At 38.3% G+C, this 22120-nt stretch overlaps 1 protein-coding gene across 10 annotated transcripts in view; it reads left to right on the top strand.

Annotated features, from left to right (window-relative positions):
- The first annotated feature begins 1451 nt into the window (after positions 1-1451).
- Positions 1452-22120, top strand: part of ryr3.L (ryanodine receptor 3 L homeolog) — a 268307-nt gene continuing 247638 nt past the window's right edge. For 5 of the 10 annotated variants that reach the window (XM_041573333.1, XM_041573332.1, XM_041573331.1 and 2 more), the window contains exon 1: positions 1452-1611. In XM_041573333.1, the coding sequence (XP_041429267.1) occupies positions 1564-1611 (48 nt within the window). In that variant the 5' untranslated portion in view covers positions 1452-1563. The remainder of the gene's footprint in view (positions 1612-22120) is intronic. The other 5 variants (XM_018231167.2, XM_041573328.1, XM_041573334.1 and 2 more) reach the window with 1 other exon arrangement.

Here is a 22120-nt window from a genome sequence, read left to right as displayed (position 1 = left end):
TTCAAGTTTTTCACATTTGAGTTTTTTTTTTTAAATTAGAAAACAGTTGTGCATTAATTTAAAGCACTGCGTATCTTGACAGCGCTATATAAATAAATGATGATGAAGAATAAATGATGATGATTAATTTGAGGTACATAAAACTCTAAGATGTGCCCTTTGATAAATAACCCCCTTAGGGTAAGGGCACACGCTAAGATTCTGGGAGATTTAGTCGCCTGGCGACAAATCGCCTCTTCTTCGGGCGACTAACCTCCCTGTAAAAACCTCATGCCGGCTAGAATCTAAATCCTTTTTCCGAAAGTCACCCAAAGTTTCCACGTGAGGCACGAGTGCAATTTTGATTCTAGCCGGTAGGAAGGCTTTTCAGGGAGATTAGTCGCTTGAAGCAGTGGAGATTTGTCACTGGGCACTAAATCTCCCCAAATCTTAGCGTGCGAGGGTATTCTTGTACTGCAATTTCCCCTAATACAGCAGAACTGATTGGGTTGTTGCCCTATACTCTACATTATTCTAAAGGTGGCCATACCAAACGAGCGGATCTTTCCCTGATATGGCATTAACGAGCACGGCTATATCGGGGGGTAATCTGAACGTTCAGCAGTATGGCCGAATGATCCGATTACGATGCGCAATGGGCTCCTTCGGGATCGGTCGGGTCAAAATCAAACCTGTCCGATCGACCAAACGACCGATCTCCGCCGGACGAAAAATGTCGGCACACTCCACACACGATTGAAAATCGTACGAATCCGCGATTCGTACGATAGGATCTTTGCGTCTATGGCCAGCTTTAGGATATGCTTTTTCAGTAGTTCCAAGATGGACTTAGGTTTCATTATAGCAACTCTACTGTGATCTGACAAATGCATTCCGAAGTGACCCCCCCCCCAGTCCTCAGTATTGATTGTGTTCCAGCAGCGAATGCACATAGATAATATGACAGCAGCATAACGCAGTGGTACACAGATCTGCAGAGTGGAATGATTTCACAGCTAGGGGAAGTGCCAGACTGTTGTGCAGCATAATGGCAATCTGAGAACATTTGTGCAAATGACAAAAGGGAAAACAAACAGTCTCAGCAGATTCCCAAACTGTGTATAAAGGAACTGTATATTATTTATTAACTATTCTGTTAATTATGATACAGTCAGCAGCCATAGTATTCCGCCAATACATTCAATATGGCAATGCTCCTATTTGCACTGCTCAAATGTAAAGAGGGGCAATATTTTGTGTTAAAGGTGGGGGAGGGGGAATACCTGCAGAGCACATGTGCAGGTGCATAGAATCATTTTCTTAGTAGAAGTAAAAAGCTATGAAAGTCGTTTGGCTGTAGGGTGCATATGTGATGTGGGAGTGGAAGATGAGAGAGAGATTGTGTCAGTGAGGGGGTTGCCAGTCTGCAGTGCAGTAGAGTTAGCAGCACACGGTAGCTCGGCTCCCTATATGGTATGGGATTAGCTGTATGCTAATATTGCTGCTGGGAGAAGAGCTGCACAGCGCGCTCAGTCGCCAGTGGAGGCAAAGCAGAGTCTTAGCAGAGCTGACTCCTCAAGAGCCATGGCTGAAGGGGGTGAAGTGGAGGACGAAATTCAATTCCTCCGCACTGTAAGTAGAACCATTTCATTCCAGCCGACCGACATTAAAAGCACAACCCGGTCGGGCTGCTTGTGTGGTGTAGCCTGTCCCTGCAATCTGCACTACTTCTCATTCGCCTCTTCTTCTCCAGTCATCTGCGCTGAAACGTCTGCACCTCTACTTCTATTTTATCTTACAGCACGGGAGGGGGGATGATGATTTGGGACAAGTTGCACGCACAGCTACTGTTTTCTTCTTGGGCGCCGAATGTGGAAACGAAGGGGTTAAATAACTTTGCGCCCGGCGTTATAAGACGCGTTAATTACATGTCAAAGGGAATCGTCAGCCCAGTCGCTCTTTTGTTCTATGCGACGCCCATGTAATGTGTTTGTACGTGAGACATACAGCCGGTCTGTGTGTGTATCATGAGACAGAGGCAGAGAGAGAGGGACAGAGAGAGAGAGAGAGAGGGGTAGAGAGAGATGGGGACAGAGAAAGGCAGAGAGAGAGGGGGGGGGACAGAGGGAGAAAAGCACAGACAGAGAGAAGGACAGAGAGAGAGAAAGGCAGAAACAGAGAGGGGGACAGATAGAGAGAAACGTAGAGAGATGGGGACAGACAGAGAGAGAGAAAGGCAGAGATAGAGGGGGAAAGAGAGAGAAAGGCAGAGACAGAGAGGGACAGAGGGAGAAAGGCAGAGAGAGAGGGGGACAGAGAGAGAAAAGCAGAGGCGGAGAGGGGGACAGAGAGAAAGGCAGAGAGAGATGGGGACAGAGAGAGAGGAAGAGAGAGAGAAAGGCAGGCAGAGAGAGAGACGGAGAGAGAGCAAGGAAGAGAGAGAGAAAGGCAGGGAGAGAGAGCGAGGCAGTCTCGCTAGAGCAGGTGTTTCTCCTACCGGTCCCAGATAGTTTGGCTGCAGATAAGGGAACCCTGGCTAATAATATCCAATAGCCACACCACACAAGGCTCATGACCTTTTCCTCAAGACTGTAAGGAATTTTTTTTTTATTTTTTTTTTTATTTCTGCTTTGGTGGAGTAGACTTGTGATTTAGAGGTTATAGCTGTGAAGCTATATTTGTAATTAGCACTCGTGAAAATTAGTCAGGGTTGGCAGTATTGAAAAAAGAAATAGATAAAAACCCAGCCGTGTTGAAATGAAATAGCTGCAGCTTGATTTACAGAGTCTTGTGTTTGTAGCAGTCGCTGGGGAAGCTTGTAGCAGCGTGATGTGTGTGTGGTTGTGCACTTCCCATTGTGCTTTGTGACACATCATGTCAGGAGTGAGCTCACACACAAACCTTCATAGTCCGTAATTCTGTCAATGTTTGCTGCAGTTAGATACGTGATAGGGACTAGAACGCCTGGAAACCAGGAAGCCCTGTGCAATATGGACAGGGGCGAAGGGGTTAAGTGACTGATGGCTGAACAGTTAAAGGTCCAAACTGCAGTGGTGTGAGAGGAATCAGTGCTGTAAGAGCACCCTGCTGCTGCTGCTCGTGATGATGAGTGGTCTCAGCTCGTCCAGTGATGATGCACATAGAAAGGGCCAATTAAACTGCATTGCGCTCCTCTGCTCATAGAACTCTTTCCACATGAATCCGATGGGTTGCATGCCAATGGATATGTTCAGTCGCAAAGGCTCTTAAATCATTTGAGATGCATGTCGTGTGGTGCGATTATTCCTCATGATGAAGTGTGTATGATATGAAATGAATGCCAGGCTCCCTCTCAGCAATGCCTGTCTTGTGTGTATGCACATGGCTCGCGTTACCACAGAGCCTGTCTGTTACTATTTATCACAATACGCCATGCGCATCACACAGCACATTGCCTTTGCCTTTATATGTTGGTTGCAACAGCAAAGGATATTTATGCCCCTCTGGCACATTCTCATTTGTGTTTTATCCTCCGAATTTACAAATGCGTCTTCAATTCAGTTGAGGTTATGGCCAAAAAGCACAGACGGATGCAATTTGTTGCACACACTTGCTAATAATACAGTTGAAGTTACTTAATGGGGTGATTCACCTTTAAGTTGGATTTTTGTGTGTTGTAGAATGGCTAAGCAACGTTTCAACTGTCTTTGATTTTTTCATACTTTTAGTTTTTGAATTATTCGCCTTTTTTCTGACACTTTGGAACCTTCAAATGGGGGTCACTGACCCCATCTGAAGAACAAATGCTCTGTAAGGCTGCAAGGTTATTGTGTGTTATAGAATGGCTAATTCTAAGCAACGTTTCTTCTGGCTTTACTTTTTTCGTACTTATAGTTTTTGAATTATTTGCCTTTTTTCTGACACTTTCGAACCTTCAAATAGGGGTCACTGACCCCACCTGAAGAACAAATGATCTGTAAGGCTGCAAAGTTATTGTGTGTTATAGAATGGCTAATTCTAAGCAACATTTCAACTGGCTTTGATTTTTTTCATACTTCTAGTTTTTGAATTATTCGCCTTTTTTTCTGACTTTTTCGAACTTATAAATGGGGGGTCACTGACCCCATCTGAAAAACAAATGCTCTGTAAGGCTACAAAGTTATTGTGTGTTAAAGAATGGCTAATTCTGACTTTTTCTAACTTTCAAATGGGGGTCAGTGACCCCCATCTGAAGAACAAAGACTACAAAGTTATCGTTATACCTACTTTTTAAATAATCATCTTCCTATTCATATTCCAGTCTCTTATTCAAAGCAATGCATGGTTGCTTGGGAAATTAGGACTGGAGAGCTGCTAAATAAAAAGCTAAATAACTCAAAAAAACACAAATCTGAAAAAAGGAAAACCAATTACAAATTGTCTCTGAATATCACTCACTACAGCATACTAAAAGTTAATTGAAAGGTGAACAACCCGTTTAAGAAACATCCCACGAATGTCCATGCCCCTGTAAATGTTGGATTAGTTTAAATTAACTGTTATAGTTGTATTTGTGTAGAAGGAAGCTGGAATATTATGGCCTTTGGTTCAAGTTTGCCTTGGAGCTCACAATAATCTGCAGTGCTTTTTCCAGCAGACAGATGCAGTATTTTCCTTTGGAACCCCCTTTGAGTAAAAAAAACAAAATGCTTGTGAGCAGGATATAGGACGCAGTGTCCGACTGGGATGGCGGGACACCGGGAAAACCCGGTGGGCTCCACCAGCCTAGACCCGGTACTTGCACAGAAGCGGCTTCCGACCTCCGTCCCTGGCCCCTGGGCGGCTGAAGAAAAAGAACGACACTGATAGGATGGGCAATATCGATTGTGCGGAACATACTTTTTGTCTAAAAACAGTTGTTTTTTTTTTTTAGATTTTTCTTGGGTTAAACATGGCAAACAGGAATGTTTAAGTCATTCCATGTTTTACCTCAGGAGGTAGATAATTTGATTACCATCATACAATCCCCTTCCCTCTTCACATATGTTAACATGGATCCATTAATCAGAGGATTATCTGTTCACTGGTAATCTAATTTCTTATTATCTACCCTGCGAGGCGAAAATATGGAGGAGCTTTAACTTTCCTTTTTTACCACAACCTAGCATTCTCCAAAATGCATAATAGCTTAAATCAACCAAGTTAGACTCATTTTGCAACAGTCAAAGATACTGGTGTTTAGCCCTTCGGATTTTAATAAGTAAGTGTATTCCGTCAGAGCTTTATGAAAGTTAAACTAGTGGTTCTCCTCTGCAACATTAAAGAGATAGTCATGGGAAAAAAAGATTTTTTTCAAAAATGAATCAGTTAATAGTGCTGATCCAGCAGAATTCTGCACTGAAATCCATTTCTCAAAAGAGCAAACAGATTTTTTTTATATTCAATTTTGAAATCTGACATGGAGTAGACATATTGTCAATTTCCCAGCTGCCCCAAGTCATAATAGACATAGATTTATGTTTTATTTTATTATTGGGGTTGATTTACCTTTTACGATTTGAGTCTTAAAGGGGTGGTTCACCTTTAAGTTAACTTTCAGTATGTTATAGAGTGGCCAATCCTAAACAACTTTTCAGTTGGTCTTCATTTTTTATTTTTCATAGTTTCTGAATTATTTGCCTTTTTCTTCTAACTCTTTCCAGCTTTCAAACGTGGGTCACTTAAAAACAAATGCTCTGTAAAGGTACAAATGTATTGTTATTGCTACTTCTTATGACTTGTCTTTCTATTTGGGCTTCTCCTATTCATATTCCAGTCTCTATTAAAAACTGGAGAGCTGCTGAATAAAAAGCTAAATAACTCAAAAACCACAAATAATAAAACATGAAAATGAATTGCAAATTGTCTCAGAATATCACTCTCTACATCATAGTAAAAGTTAAATGGCCTAGGTGCATGAGCCCGTAGCTTGGAGATCCAAATATCCAAAAAAACATGATCATGTACCAAACTCCCAACATGGCGTTAGATAAGATTAAATTTTGTTGTACAGGGTATCCTAGGTGGCCTTTAAATGGACATAATAAAATCAGAGACGGACCAGAAGCCCAAGGCAACCTGGCCAGTAGCGGCGCCTTTTAAGCGAATGAGCGAATCGGCATGTGCGCATGTGTGGAAGTGCAAAAACACACGGAAATATTATGCTATAGTGCCTGTTTAGATTTTTGGATCTGTTAGTAATTTAGTAAGAGAATATCTGGCATAAACATTTTAGTTTTAGTGATCAAAAACACATCTGGAAAACATTATTTTCCAAATGATAAGCCATAAATGCAATTCTAAGGAACTGGATACCCATTTAACTCAAAATCTGTAATACTAAAATATTTGGCTTTGCGAAGGTTAAAATAGTTGTCATTTGTTACATAAGCAAATCTTTTATTTAGTTACAAAGATGTAATAGTTAATTTCTTTTCAGTGGCATGTCTAGATGCTTCTTTACCTTGCATCAAAATTCTTATTTAGAGCCCTCAAACTTTGGGGCATATAACCTTGTTCACAAACATACTTATTAAAGGTGTTGTTCATCTTTAAATTAACTCTTAGTACAGGTATGGGACCTGTTATCCAGAATGCTTGGGACCTGGGGTTTTCCGGATAACGGATCTTTCCGTAATTTGGGTCTTCATGCCTTAAGTCTACTAGAATTATTTTAAACATTAAATATACCCAATAGGCTGGTTTTGCTTCCAATAAGGATTCATTATATCTTAGTTGGGATCAAGTACAAGCTACTGTTTTATTATTACAGAGAAAAAGGAAATTATTTAAAAATTTTTGGATTATTTGGATAAAATGGAGTCTATGGGAGACATCCATTCCGTAATTCGGAGCTTTCTGGATATTGGGTTTCTGGATAAGGGATCCTATACCTGTATGATGTAGTGAGTGGTACTCTGAGACAATTTGCAATTGATTTTCATTTTTTTATTATATGTGGTTTTTGCGTCATGTAGCTTTTCATTCAGCAGCTCTCCAGTCCATTTCAGCAATCTGGTTGCTAGGGTCCAAATTACCCTGGAAATCTGGTTGCTAGGGTCCAAATTACCCTAGCAACCATGCATTAATTTGAATACGAGACTGGAATATGAATAGGAGGGGGCCTGAATAGAAAGATGAGTAATAAAAAGTAGCAATAACAATACATTTGCAGCATTACAGAGCATTTGTTTTAGATGGGGCCATTTGAAAGCTGGAAAGCGTCAGCAGAAGAAGGCAAATCATTCAAAAACTATAAAAAAAATTATGAAGACCAATTGAAAAGTTGCTTAGAATTAGTCTAAGCACCCCCTTCAAAATGAACATGAATTAAAGTTACATGTTAGTTAGAATCCTACTTTGTCCCTACTTTCTGGGGCCACTTTATCCTGGTTTTGCTGTGTGAAACAGTGTTGGTATACACCAAGAGGGTAGGCATGTAGCCACTCAGTAAGCATTGCCTCTGCTTCACTTTGCAGGAGATCAGCCATTGTTTGGATTACTAACTTCAGTATTTCTGTCGATGCTTGTAGATTTAAAATATTTTTCTGAATGATCTTGAATCTAGGCAGAAATTATTTTAACAAGGCCGAATTTGATGGACCTGTGTCCTTTCCAAATTATTGTGCAGTTCTTTCTGACTGTAAACATTTAGGGTTCCTATTTATCATGCTGTGAAAAAAGTGGAATGAAGCATTACTGGTGATGCTGCCCAAAGCAACCAATCAGCAATTAGATTTCAACAGTTGGGAAAAAAAAACCCGAAGCTCTGATTGGTTGCTAAGAGCAACATCTCCGGTCATGTTTTACTCCACTGTTTACGCAGCATGATAAATAGGCCCCTTAGTTTCTCTCTATACTGTTCATGACCCTTACATGCCTTCAAACATCTGGGCTATTATTATTATTATTATTACCAACATATTCCTTAGCCTTTTACAGATATTATGGACAATTTATATGTGCACCTGCTCCAGTTGAGTCTACAATCTAAGGTCCCTATTACATACCCACTATGGAGATTCCTGTGAATTTTAGAATCACAGTGTAATGCAACCACTCCCTCAACTTGATCCTCTGTGAAGTGAAGGATTCTGGGACTGCCGCTGCTTTCTATAGTGGGATGGTGCACATCCACAAGTGTGCAGTAGTCGGCACAGCCTCTTTAAGATCTTTTTCAAGTGCATGTTCCTCACTGACCCACCTCCCAGTGATTATAAACCTGAACACCACCAATTTTCATTTGTATAAAACTGCCTTTATTGACAAGCAAGGGCAAATTATAGCAGCAAAGTTTCAGGCACTCAATGGCCTGAAATGTTGTCATACAGACTGATGTAACATGCTGAATGGATTAATATTTTAAGGGAGAAACAAAGGTGATTTTCTCTATAGTCTTCTGTATGTGAAAAATGGTACCTTACTAATGAAGACAGGTATTTTCTGGTATAAAATGCTATGCTCTTACATTCCCTTCTGTTATAGTGTTCGCCAGGTGCCCATGCTTATTTTTAATCTATTATCAAAATGAATGATCACCTTTTTATTCACTATGTGTTTTTAATAGTTTTTCCATCCTTCCCAAACACATTCTACAGCTTTATACAGAATGAGGCAATCAAATGCTCAAAGCAGCAAGTTAGTGATTCAAACTGAGTATAACCAAAACATTCTCGACCCTGAAATTGCAATCAGAGTGTGCCCTGGATCAGTTGCAATTGATTTGGCAAACAATTATTTGTGCCATTTCTTGCCAGAAAGTTATCCAAACCTTACTACCTGCCTCCAGGGTTGGTATAAACAAATTTTGAATAATGAGCACCACCTGCCTCTATATTGCAACCCTTATATTCCAGAAGGAATGTATTATTCATAATTTCTACATTGGTTTTAAAGGACAAACCGGCAATAAATATCCTGTACACTTAAAAATATCTTCTTGAAGCTGCAGTCTTGGGCTTTATTAATAATGATAACAATAATATTCCTTAGACATATGTGCAGTGCCTTCCTTATTATTCCTTATAATTAAATTCTTTGTTTAATCATCATCATCATCATCATCAGGGTCTAAAGAAAGACAGACCCTTTTTTGTAACTTTTCAGTTTTACTGTAATCAATAGATTTTTTTCTATAAAACCAAATAACGGATTGCCTTTCTTACACTAGCTCTAATCGAGGCTCATGTTAATATCGTGCCTCTCAAGGTTAATTAAAGGAGAACAAAACCCTTTATTTAAATTAGGTGCCCCTGCATGTTTCACTCGTATTCTCTGGGAGAAAAGTACCAGAATAAAATAAAACACAGTTTTATACTTCAATGGACATGCCATGTTCAACTAACACAGTTTCTTTTCATGTGACTGGTTTTACAATACGTTGTATACGGTAATCCATACTGTCAGAGTGTTGAGCAGTTCAAAGTAGGCACTTACCGTAATCATTTTAATTGTCATCTATAAAGCAAACTGATATCCAGGCCTAGGTTTGTGGGAAGGCTAGAAAGGCCGGGGTTGAGGCAGCATACCACCCATCTGCATTCACATTTGTTCTGAAGCACTGAGGAAATGCTGGATATTTGATAGTTTTCCTGATGTCCTATGCTTTGAATGTTCTGTGGATAATTAAATAGGAGTGGTAACTGCTTCTCACATTTACTGATGGAGGTCATCACCTGGCTAAACCATCAGTGCATCCAGATTAGAATTATGTATGTATGTATAATTTTATTTGTAAAAAAGAGCTGTTAAGGAGCTACAATGCATACAAGTACAATATATATATACAAGTATACACAGGGAAGACAAATCACATAATAAATATACACAGAATTCATATCATTACAAAGAGCATACGTGCTATGTGGGAAGGAGGTCCCTGTGAATGCACATCCTATTGCAGCATGTGTGACCAGCTTAAGCAACACCGCACATATACTGTATGTTGCTAAAAGTGCTTATAAAACATTGAGTACGAAATCTCAAAAAAACGTTTAAAGTGAATTTCAAAGCTGTCTAAAACCTTGTTATTGTTTGATACTGGGCTATTCTATATTTTTTAAAAACACTTATTTAGAAGATGGAAGTACTGGGCAATATTTAGAGCAAATATTGACTTGTTATTCAGTCTGTGTCCAACAATTATTAAAATATTTGTTCAAATAGTCCAATTAGATCCATATTCATTGAGCTCCATACTTCTAAGTTATCAGGACCCTCCTCCCTAGGGACCCTAAATATTAGCCCCTAGGAAGTGGGTCCTGCCACAAAGAAGAAACAGGGCCCCAATAAGAAAAAATTACCTGCACAAGCATGGGCACCCCCTGTTTCATTGAGGCCACTTCCATTATTTCAATCCCTGTCTGTGAAGTGTCCCTGTAAAAATGTAGGTGAGTAGGTAACATGGAGAAAGAAAGAACCAGCACAAAAAATGAATAATTTCTCAAAAGGATTTTTGAGGCCAGATGCTCTTCTTAGACCCTTTTCTATTTGTCTTAAAAAAAAAATTTCTATCTTTTTATTCATGTTTGCACATTAATTAGAGGGGTTAGTTTTTGCTGTATGTTACTGGCAATCCGCTGTATTAACTTTGTTCAGCCTAAAAATCTCTATAGACTTCTACTTTTGGCAGCCACTTTTGACTTTGCGGAGTATTTAACTCAAAGGTGTAAAGTGATCTAATTCACATTATTTTAAAAAAAAATTGTTAATTTAAGAAATCTTCCATTTTGAGATTAATGGGCTTCAAATTTTTTTTAATTTGTAGTGAGGAAAATCATAATTGTAAATCAAATAAGGACAATAGGATTGGCTGTGAATGGCGAGGAGAAAACAAACTAGATGCTAGTGGTATTGTTATTAACACCATTGTTATGTAAGAGCTCAGCAATTAAAAACAAGTGTTTATCTATCTTTGTTTTAATTCTACCTCCGGAAGCTTGAGGTAATACAAATGCTGAGCAATAGAATAAGATTTTTCAAAGTCAATTGTGATGAAAATGCTATTGACAGCAGAAAGAAAGATAGAAAATTGTGTCCTTAGCTCAACTATTATATTATTATATTTAATACTTTAAGAAATGAAAGGATATTCTGTTTTTTGTAGGCCTAGTGCAGTCTAAGGATACATATATTTCTTTGCTTAGAAAAGAATCTGGTGAAAGCTTACAGTATATACACATTTAGAAGTGCAGAGTGAAACTACTACCTACTGCATTCCATTGGCATGTGGATGTTTTGCATCCAAAATAAAATGACTTGTTCTAGAGGTGAAGCATACAGTAACACATGCAAATGTGTAGCTTTGCATTTTGTGCCTTTGTTTTGAAACCTTCTTACGGTAAACTTCTAAGATGTATGACAGGAGAAATACATGTATTACTTGAAATTACTAATGTGAATCAGCCAAACAGGATTAATAACAAGCAAATTAACCCACAAGGGAAGAGAAATGTTTAAGAAGTGATCTTTCTCTTCCTGTGTTATGTCAGTCAGTGCTGTTGTTGACCAAGGCTGCACTAGTGTAAAGGTGGCCATACACGGGCAGATTAAAGATGCCGATATAGGTCCTTTAGTTCGTTTCTGCAGTTTATCTGCCCATGTGTGGGGGCTCCTGATCTATAATCGGTCGAACGATCGGATTGCAATGCTACGAATGGGTGCAGACGGGTCGGAGGACCACATCAACTAGCAGATGTGGTCCTCCGACCCGTCTGCGCCCATTCGTAGCATTGCAATCCGATCGTTCGGCCCCAGGGCCGAACGTTCGGATTCACCTGATATCGCCCAGCCGTTAGTGGGCATATCGCTGGGGCCGAACGTTCGGATTCACCCGATACCACCCAGCCGTTAGTGGGCATAACCCGATATGCCCACTAACGGCTGGGCGGTATCGAGTGAATCCGAACATTCGGCCCTGGGGCCGAACGATCGGATTTCAATGCTACGAATGGGCGAAGACGGGTCGGAGGACCACATCAACTAGCAGATGCGGTCCTGGATCGATTAAAATCTTACAGTGTATGGCCACTTTAAGACTAGTAATTCTTTACTCCACTACCTTTGTGGGAGGAAGAAATATGCTCTACCCCTTTTTGGATTTGCTGTACCCAGGGGTGCTTCACCAATGAGGCAAGTTGAGGCTGTCGCCTCAGGCAGCAGCGCCCCACTAGGTACCAGGGGCAGCAAAAATGCTGCTCCTGGTACTTTAAGAGCGAATTTCCGGGGGAGGGGGGGCAGCAGCAACTGCTGCTGCCTCAGGCGGCGGAGGGGCCAGGATCGCCCCCGGCTGTACCTCTCTTTTGCAGTATAGGGGATTCTTCACAGTCAGGACAGTGAGGTTGTGGAATGCACTGCCGGGTGATGTTGTGATGGCTGATTCAGTTAATGCCTTTAAGAACGGCTTGGATGATTTTTTGGACAGACATAATATCAAAGGCTATTGTGATACTAAGCTCTATAGTTAGTATAGGTATGGGTATATAGAATTTAATTAAAAGTAGGGAGGGGTGTGTGTATGGATGCTGGGTTTTCATTTGGAGGGGTTGAACTTGATGGACTTTGTCTTTTTTAAACCCAATTTAACAATGTTACTATGTAGGTATGGGACCTGTTATGCAGAAGGCTCAGAACCTGGGGTTTTTCCAGATAAGGGATTTTTCCGTAATTTTGATCTTCATACCTTAAGTATCTTGTCTTAACCCTATAGGCTCTTTTTTTTTCAATTATGTTCTATTATGTTCAAATACCTGGAAAAAAAAACGTTTCAATAAAACAAGTTACAAAAGAAAATCATTTAAACATTAAATAAACCCAATAGGCTGGTTTTGCCACCAATGAGAATTAATTATATCTTAGTTTGGATCAAGTACAAGGTACTGTTTTATTAATACAGAGATTTTTAAAAATGGGGATTTTTTGGATAGAATGGAGTCTATGGGAGATGGCCATTCCATAATTCGGAGCTTTCTGGTTAATGGACTTCCAGATAACGGATCCCATACCTGTATGGAAAGAAGAGCCATAGGCTAGGAAAACACAGAAAGAAATTGCCAGAATAAAAATTATTACAAAAAATGCGGTGTTAGTTCCACACTTTGGCCAAAATATGTAAGCTCACATGCCACGTAAAGGACCCTTACCCTTAAAACCAGGGATCCCCAACCTTTTTAACTCGTGAGCTACATTCAAACGTAAAAAAAACATTTGAAGAGCACCACAAGCATAAAAAAGTTCCAGAGGGAGCCAATTATTGGCTGTCATTGACCATTTGTAGCCCCTATGTTGACTGACAGCCTATAGGAGGCTCTGTTTGGCAGAACACCTTGTTTTTTATGCCTCGAAACCAAGAATAAGCACCTGTGCTGAGGTATCTGGGAACAACATTCAAGGGGTTGGAGAGCAACATGTTGCTCATAAGCCACTGGTTGGGGGCCACTGGTTGGGGACCACTACCTTAACCTAAGAACTCTAGTGAGCAAGCAAGGAGCTTTTTGTAGCCCCAGTTAATTAGCATATACTTGCAAGTAATTACCTGTTCTAAAGGTCGAATGGCAGCTATAAGCAATATTTGGCTACAATTTGCAGAGAAAACACAGAAAGAAATCACCAGTGCTCAGTCAAACTCAGCCAGCTGCTAGGTTTCCAGTGTAAGGTTGCAGACACAGTACTGATATTTGATCATTTATCCTGTGTCCCAGTATCAAGAATTAATCTACTGTATATAGAGTGAGTCCTCTGTGTGAGTTTCCTTCAGGTGCTACACTTCCCCCTCCTCAGCCTTAAAAATAGTGGTAATTAAACTGACTGCTGATGAACTGAAAGGTAATTTAGATTGTAAATATTACTGGGCATTGAGTGATATGATTGGCTTAATATGATTGTTAAATATTCACAACATATAATAACAAAATCATTTTCTATAAGATTATCAAGTATTTATATATTGAAAGCAGCTTGTACATAAATAATGCAGACCAATGCAGAAGGTGGACTGCTTTTTGAAGACAATATCAATAAGCACTAAATTACTATTTAACTCGGCATGCAGAGGTCCTTAAAGGGAAAGTATACCCTGTTAATAATCTCATTTTTTTTTTTGTCTTGAAATTTTAGTCGAACATAGATGATTCATCATTATACACACTAATTCAGATTTTGGGCATAACTTGGAGCCATTATCCTTTTTACTTTAGCCAAGGTAAAATATTCGTCCTATAACTCCAGTAAGAAAATATTCACAGCAAACAAGGCTTTTTTGTATTTTGTTACCAAGCAAAATATTTCTCATTTTGTACATTAAGTGCATTAAGTAATGGGAGAACTTTTTTTACCCAACCAAAACAAGTGTTTTTTCCAATTATCTGTACATATTTCTGGAGCTGTTAGTGGAGCTAAGAACTAAAATCTCTGCATGTAATTAGATCCCCCGTTTGAATGCTCTCGATATTTCAGTGAGTATAGACTTCCCACTCACGCAATGTGTTAAGGGTTGGCAGAGAGAGGCTGCTTGTTTTAGTTTCAAGTATCTGGTTCTTCAGAGATTAATTTACCAAGAAACTTTGCGATGATTCCTTGTGGATTGGTTCTGAAATCTTGACATTTTTGTTATTTGCTTGTTGCCATTGTTCTAGTGTAGACAAGAACAACGTTTAAAAATCATATTTTTCATTTTCCTTAAGTCATGGGGATAAATAATGATTCTGATTATTCCTTCATTTTGAGGATACCTATTGCTTTTTATACTGTAAAATGCTTGCAACTAAATCAAACCAAGAAATTATAGCATTAATATTTAATATTGTCTTTAAAAAGCAATGGCATTTATGTATACAATTTTTTTTACAGTGCATTGCTTATTTGCAATTATATGGATCAATATTCCTGTTATAATTAGCTTATAATAGCTCTCAAGCTTTTTGAGAACTCAAAGCATGAGAAGCCTGTTGTCCTCTCTTACAAAGCCTTACTGATAAAGTTTAACCATGTATAATTGCTGTAATATTCACCTTAGTATAGGTCAAGCAGTTTACGGTTACCTTATATGTATCCAAAATTCACCATAATTAACATTCAGATTAAGCCCAACCTTAGGTTTTGGTTTTTTAAAATTGAACAGCCATACAGACTGGAAACCTGTGGTTTAAGGAATGCGCACTGTTTGTGGTCCACCACACCAAGCATTGAGACTATCACAGAAGAAAACACTTTGCGTATAGTGTAGCTAGCATAGATCCTTATGACTTTCAGTTTACATTGCTTGTAGGTGGTTTCATTGGCACAGAAGATGTTGGAGATTTTTCTTTACGTTTGCTCAGCAGTTCTTAACTGGCAATACAAGAGTTAGTGAGGACTTTTAGAGGCACATTAATTAAAGGCCCTACTTGAACAAAGAGAAAGGCGGCACTCTGAATAAAAAATGGTGGAAACAGGTCACAGGCCAACATCGCCTGCCGCGTTTCGGGAACACCTCCCTTAATCAAAGGTCGAATTTTGAATTCATGTGTGTTTTAAACTAAAGTCTAATATTTCTCTGAATAAACTTGAATGTCAGGAAGGCTACTAACATGTCCAAATTGGTCCCTTGACCTCTCCTATTGACTTATACATGAACTCCGCAGGTTTTAGGTGGCGAATAGTCGAATTCCCGTTTTTAGAGGGCCAGAGTGTGATAAATCTCAAAATTTCTAATTCAAATTAAAACTCGAATCGAGTTCATATTTGAGAGTTTTGGCCCTAAAATTTTTTTTTTTAAATTCGAATTTTTCAACCCTTAATAAATCTGCCCCTTAGTGTCCTACTGTAGGTTTAAGCAGTCCAGTTTTTTCTGTATGGAAAACCAAGGGTGGTTTGTGTGCAGGCCTACTCCAATTCACATATGTAACCCTTATTATGGTTTGTTCCATTGAATTTTGTATGTATCTTTTCGGTGAAAATAAAGACATTTAAAAAAAAATACAAAGGTGGGTGCCTGTCCCGCACAAGTACCTATATATTTTATTTTACATCTGCCCCTCCCACTGCGGGGCACATGTAACAAAATATGGTCACAGAGAAAGGAGTAGCACTCTCCCACTGGCACATTTGCTATGCAGTTTCTGTAACGTGCATTCAGTGATCCAGCTTTTAGGGCTTATTTTAGACTACATATTACTGGAAATTGAAACTGCCACCATATACACATTTGCTTTCTTTTTTTAGTTTGTTTTAATTTAATGCAGACCAATAAAGGTAAAGTTTTAACATGCCTTTTGCCAGATGCTTCACCAGACCTGACTAGTGTCTCTTGCTGCCAGTTTTCAGTCGTAGTTATAACATTTGGTGTGATTTGTTTGCAAACTTTCTGTCTTTCAGCCTTCAGACATGTACGGGAGGAATCATAAGCTGGGTTCCTCATCAATAGGCAACTCTTTAATCTGTTTTACACATAACTATTCATTATAGTTATAGTTTAAGGGCTCTTATACAAAGAAAAACCTAATTTGGTTACTGTCTCTTTAAATAGAAATAAACGCGTGGCAATTCAGGGGCTTGGCAGGGAACAGGATGGGCTCTCTCTGTACTTCTACAGATGCAACAGCTTGGACAGTCTTATAAGAACTGGTTCTGGCTGGATGTTGCAGCATACAACCCCTGCTAAGCTCTGTTGGAGACCCTGTACAAAAGGCTCCAAAGTCAGGCACTCCCTCTCTCCCAAGGATGCACCGGGGCACCCATCCAATCGGATGGCTCTACAGCCTGTAACTGGGCTGGATGATGTCACAGGCAGAAACAAGAGAAGGATTTGTCTGATCCTCTAAAATGTATAATTTGTATGCTAACTCAATATAAGATTGTTTACCTCATGCAAAAAATCTACGTCACTCGTGCTGTCAGTTTTAGACTTGATGCCAGTACCAATTGGCTGTACCAATAAAGACTATTGGATTTAGGAAACATGAATTATTTAGTGATTGACTAGCTCACTGAGTATAAAAATATTTTATGTAGCATCTTTATTTAGTTTTTATTAACAAAATGAGCCCAATTGCAACAAAATAGCAAAAGTAAAAGGGAGAAAGGGAGGAGGGCCATAATTGGTATGAACATTCAAACCGAGTAATTGACATTATCCAGCAGGATAGGTTGAGAATGCTGGTGTGTTACAACATGGTCCATTTTTTGCATCAGTTGAAATAAAATAATGGGGGTGTGTACATAGTTTTTATATTGTTTTCATATTGGTTGGACAAGTGTAACTCCCTTATGACTTGTGGAATAGTTGGCACACTTAGAGTTTTCCACTTTCTCAAAATTAGATTCCATATCACTCAAATAGTAATAGTTCAAGCATGAAGGTCAATTATAACGCCTTCATAGACTGAATGCAGTGTTCTTGTTTTTCCATAGTTGGGTAAGTGCTTGTCAAATGTGGACCACCAAATGTGGAAAGCATCTCCTGTAGTCTGGCAGCTCCTACAGCAGGGGCTGGCAGACTACACTGACCATGGTAGAAAAATGACCAGCTATTTCAAACATTTTGTCACTTTTGCAATAAAACAACCGTTCTGTCATTGCCCTAAAAGAATCATGCACAAAAGTTGTGTGCCCCTGAATGCAACAGCAAAGTGTAAAAGTGCAAAGGTTTTCATAAAGAACATTATCCCTGCCTCTTTACTAGGAGAAAGCCTAGTTATTTGTGTGCTGACCCTGTGGCCCATGGTATGGTTTGGGAAGAGGTTACAAAGTTAAGTAAAAACTGGGTAGTCTTTAAAACCCCATTTTCCATCCAGACACGACATTTAGTAATGATTGTTTATATTACAGTGAGGGTGCCTAAGACATAGCCAGTAAAAGCCATATATTTACATTTTAACCAAAGAAACAGAAGGCACCCTGCCAAAAACATACAGGTATGGGACCCGGAAAGTTGTTATCCAGAAAGCTCCAAATTACAGACAGGCCGTCTCCCATAGACTCCATTATATCCAAATAATCCAAATTTAAAAAAATATTTTTTTTCTCTGTAATAATTAAACAGTACCTTGTACTTGAGCCTATTAGGTTTATTTAACGTTTACATGATTTTCTAGTAAATTTAAGGTATGAAGATCCAAATTACATGATAATCCATTATCCAGAAAACCCCAGGTCCCAAGCATTCTGTATAACTGGTCCCATGCTTGTGCAATGAATCTAAAGCCTAAAACATACCTAGGGAAGGGATACCATTTTCCTCTTAGGTGTGAAAAGTATTTGAGTGTTTTTTTCCACACAGTAATCCACATCCTAAAAAGTCCAGGAAGGGTGCTTACATTCTTTATTTAGAAAAACTCCATGCTGTGAAGAGGGCATAGACTGTCACTGATGACTTGGCTTGAGTGATGTAATGCCTTATGAGTGAACCCAGCCTTGGATATTATGTTACTGTTCTGCATTACCAAGTTAGTTGGCTTCAAGGTTCAATTGCTATTTTAATATGTTTATCTAAGAGAGTGTTGAGAGTGTCTTACATTTTGATAACCTACTGTATATGCTCAAATTGCTGTTTTTCACTCAAGTTTTTACAAGGGTTTTTGTATCGATAATTAGAAAGGTAGAATATTGCACTTTTGTTTTTTGGCTATAACTTTCACCTTTCCTACAGTCTGCCCAAGTTATGGCCACTGTCTGGCAAGCACAAAACTGGTCTGCAAACATTTGAGATGTCATATTTGGCCAGATATGAAACATGATAGAATGCTTGTTAAACTCTCCTGAGCCAAAGCAAGCTACAGTATAATGGGGCCTTACGTGTATTTAAATATTGCTCTTCTGAACACCTGCCTATTGTTACCCCCTTAAAGTGGATCTGTCATCTACAAATAAAAAGCTGCATAATAAAAGTCCTTTGCAAATTAAACATGAAACACAAATTATTTTTATTCTTTAAAACATCCATTCCTGTTATAAAGGTGTTTAAATATCTGAGCTCAATCAAATATTATTTGCCCCGCCTCTATGCCTGAGGCATAGAGGTGGGGCAGTCAATTACTTTCACTTTCCATTCAGCATTTCCTACATGCTACTGCCCTATAATGCTTGTCCTACCTTTTTGTATTTTTCTATCATCTAGAATTGTACAGAGCTGCATATCTTAGTACAGGTATGGGATCCATTATCCGGAAACCCTTTATCCAGAAAGCTCTGAATTATGGAAAGGCTGTCTCCAATAGACTCCTTTATAATCAAATAATCCAAATTTTTAAAAATGATTTCCCTTTTCGCTGTAATAATAAAACAGTAGCTTGTACTTGAGCCCAACTAAGATATAACTAATTCTTATTGGAAGCAAAACCGGCCTATTGGGTTTATTTAATGTTTACATGATTTTCTAGTAGAATTAAGGTATGAAGATCCAAATTACTTAAAGATCCATTATCCGGAAAACCCCAGGTCCTAAACATTCTGGATAACAGGTCGCATACCTGTAATAGAATTATAAATACATACAAATATATGCATGCATATTTATTATTTAAGGCTTAGCATACTGTACACCAGGTAGACTTTGTTTTGCCAACAAATAAAATGGCTGAATACAACAGGTTACAGCAAACACTCTGCAATAAAAATGTGGACTGTTATGGGCTGATTTATCAAAAATCGAGTTGTTTTTTTTTTTCACGATTCAAGAAAAACGCAGTGAAAAAAACACTAGTATGAATATATACTCGAGAATAGTCTTTGTAAAACTCGAATAGTTGCCATTTATTAAAGAATAAAACCACAAAAGGTAGCCAGAAAAAAACTTGGCAAGTAAAAGCTGGCAAGGTTTTATAGAAGTCAAAAGGAATATTTTAAGACAACTTTATTCATTTTTGCAGTTTATTAAAACATTCGAAATTTTCAGCCTCATTGAAAATTAATGGGACAATGAGATTCTCACTGGCATGAGACTTTTTTTCCCATGAAAAAACATGCACGGGAATATATTGTTGCATTTTTTTTCTTAAGCTAGAATTCGAGAAAAAAAGTTGCACAAGTTTTTTTTTTTTCATTGCGTTTTTTTTTTTACGTACTCGAATTTTGATAAATCTGCCCCTTAATTTTATCCTTTTAAGGGGCAGATTTATCAAAGGTCGAAGTAAGTTTTCGAATTCAAAAAATTCGAATTTCAAGCTTTTTTTGTGTGCCTCGACTAGGGAATAGTCCAAATTAGATTCGAATTTGAAAAAAATGTGAATATCGAAATTTATGTACTGTCTCTTTAAAAATTCGACTTTGACCATTCACCATCTAAAACATGCTGAATTGCTGTTTTAGTTTATGGGGGACCTCCTAGTCAATTGGTGGACTTTGAAAAATGTAAGTTTTTTTTGGAAAAACGTAGATTCGAATTTGATCAAATGCGATTCGAATTTGGCCGAATACGGACCTATTCGGCCAAAAAAAAGTTTCAAATTTATTTTGGTTGGTCTTTTTGAATTCGAATTTCGAAGTTTTTCAAATTCGAAATTCGACCCTGGATAAATATGCCTGTCACCTATGTAGAATAGTCAAGCAGACAGCAGCAGATTCATGAAACTGCCATCTACTGTTTTCTTTGCTTACTGGTTCCCAGCACCATCTAACTCACCCATTTTATCTTAGTAGCTAATGACGTGGGAAATAAGATGCTATAAATTGCAAAGCTTCAGGGTGATTTTAAGAAGTGTTGTTAAAAAAAAAAACACTAGAAAAAGCTTTACCACATTGTAGTCGCCAGTTGAAAGACACATTCGCCCATTTTGAATTTGTTAGAAGGTGTAACAAAAAAATTCTGGGGTAAACCTAGTTTTCTTTTTAGGCTTTACCATAATATGCAGAAAGTGTGTTCTGTTGACTTTGCAGTAAGCTGACTTGTCAGCCATGAAAATTCACGTGTAATGTTCTTATTTATGAGTCCATGTATGCCATATATTTTGGTAATCCTATGCATCAGACTGTTGTTCATATTTAGAATGGTTTATCTTTATATCAAAGGACATGTGGGTGAAAATATGGTGAAAACAGGTAAATATGAATTGATTTTTCATACATTTCATATAAATGCTAACTTTACCAACTGATACTGATCTTGCTACAAAAGTCCACACTATCCATTCTGCCTCTTTTGCGTAGTGTGACTTGCATTGATCCTTCTGCATACTTGCCCTTCTTCCCTTTCATCTTCTCCAGTCTTTTCACTTTAAAACTTGTGCTATTTGAAATCGGATATTTAACCTCTCTCTTACTGCTGGTATCCTTCCATCCTCGTTTAAACATGCTGTTACAACTACTATCTTTAAGAAAGCTTTTTGTGACATACCTTTCTAATTATCACCCTATCTGAAGCCTCCCTTTGACTTTCAAACATCTTAACAAGTTATTTCCCAACTGTTTAATTCAGTTTCAATCTTCTAACACACAGCTTGACTCCTTACAATGAAGATTCTGAAGAGGTTCCATAACAAGTAGCCAGTAACATTTTTTTTCTATGAAAGGGTTTATTAATCTGTGCTCACTCTTCTCCTCTTTCTTTTAGTGTCAGTTTGATTATATTTTCTTGTTCTTGTAGATTCAATTAGTAGATTTATGGTGATGGATAAGATGCTTCTTCCTAAATCTTACGGCCTGGACTTCTTAGGGCCTCCTTACAAATCGTATCCTACAAAATATAGAATATAGGACCTCAACAATGATGGGTCTAGGCCTTTCATCTCATCAATATTGAAATGGCTTAATTATCATTTGGCATTTTCATGTATTTAGTAAGCAATTACAATAATAAGGAAGAACAAGAATGCAGCTCTGCACTTTTAAAGTATCATTTAGGACTATAAAGATTAATATTGTAAACTAATAAAAGTATTGTTTAGGGCTATGAAGATTAACATTGTAAACCTACAAAAGTATCATTTAGGGCTATAGCCTATAAAAGTATCATGAAGGTTGCATTTTGTAAACCTATGAAGGTTAATATTGTAAACCTATAAAAGTATAGTTTAGAACTATGTAGATTAATATTATAAACCTGTAATTACTTATGATGTTTCCGTGGTTGACTGGAGGAAACATTTCAAAGTGATCCCCTGAGATTCGTAGTCTATTTGATTATCATTACTGCAGTCAAAAGTCTGCATTTTTTAAATGCAGAGAGGCAACAAAG

This window comes from Xenopus laevis, chromosome 8L (assembly GCF_017654675.1).
Source record: "Xenopus laevis strain J_2021 chromosome 8L, Xenopus_laevis_v10.1, whole genome shotgun sequence".
NCBI classification, from domain to species: Eukaryota; Metazoa; Chordata; class Amphibia; order Anura; family Pipidae; genus Xenopus; species Xenopus laevis.
Note: the sequence above shows the minus strand (reverse complement) of the source record. Positions and strands in the feature narration are given on the sequence as shown.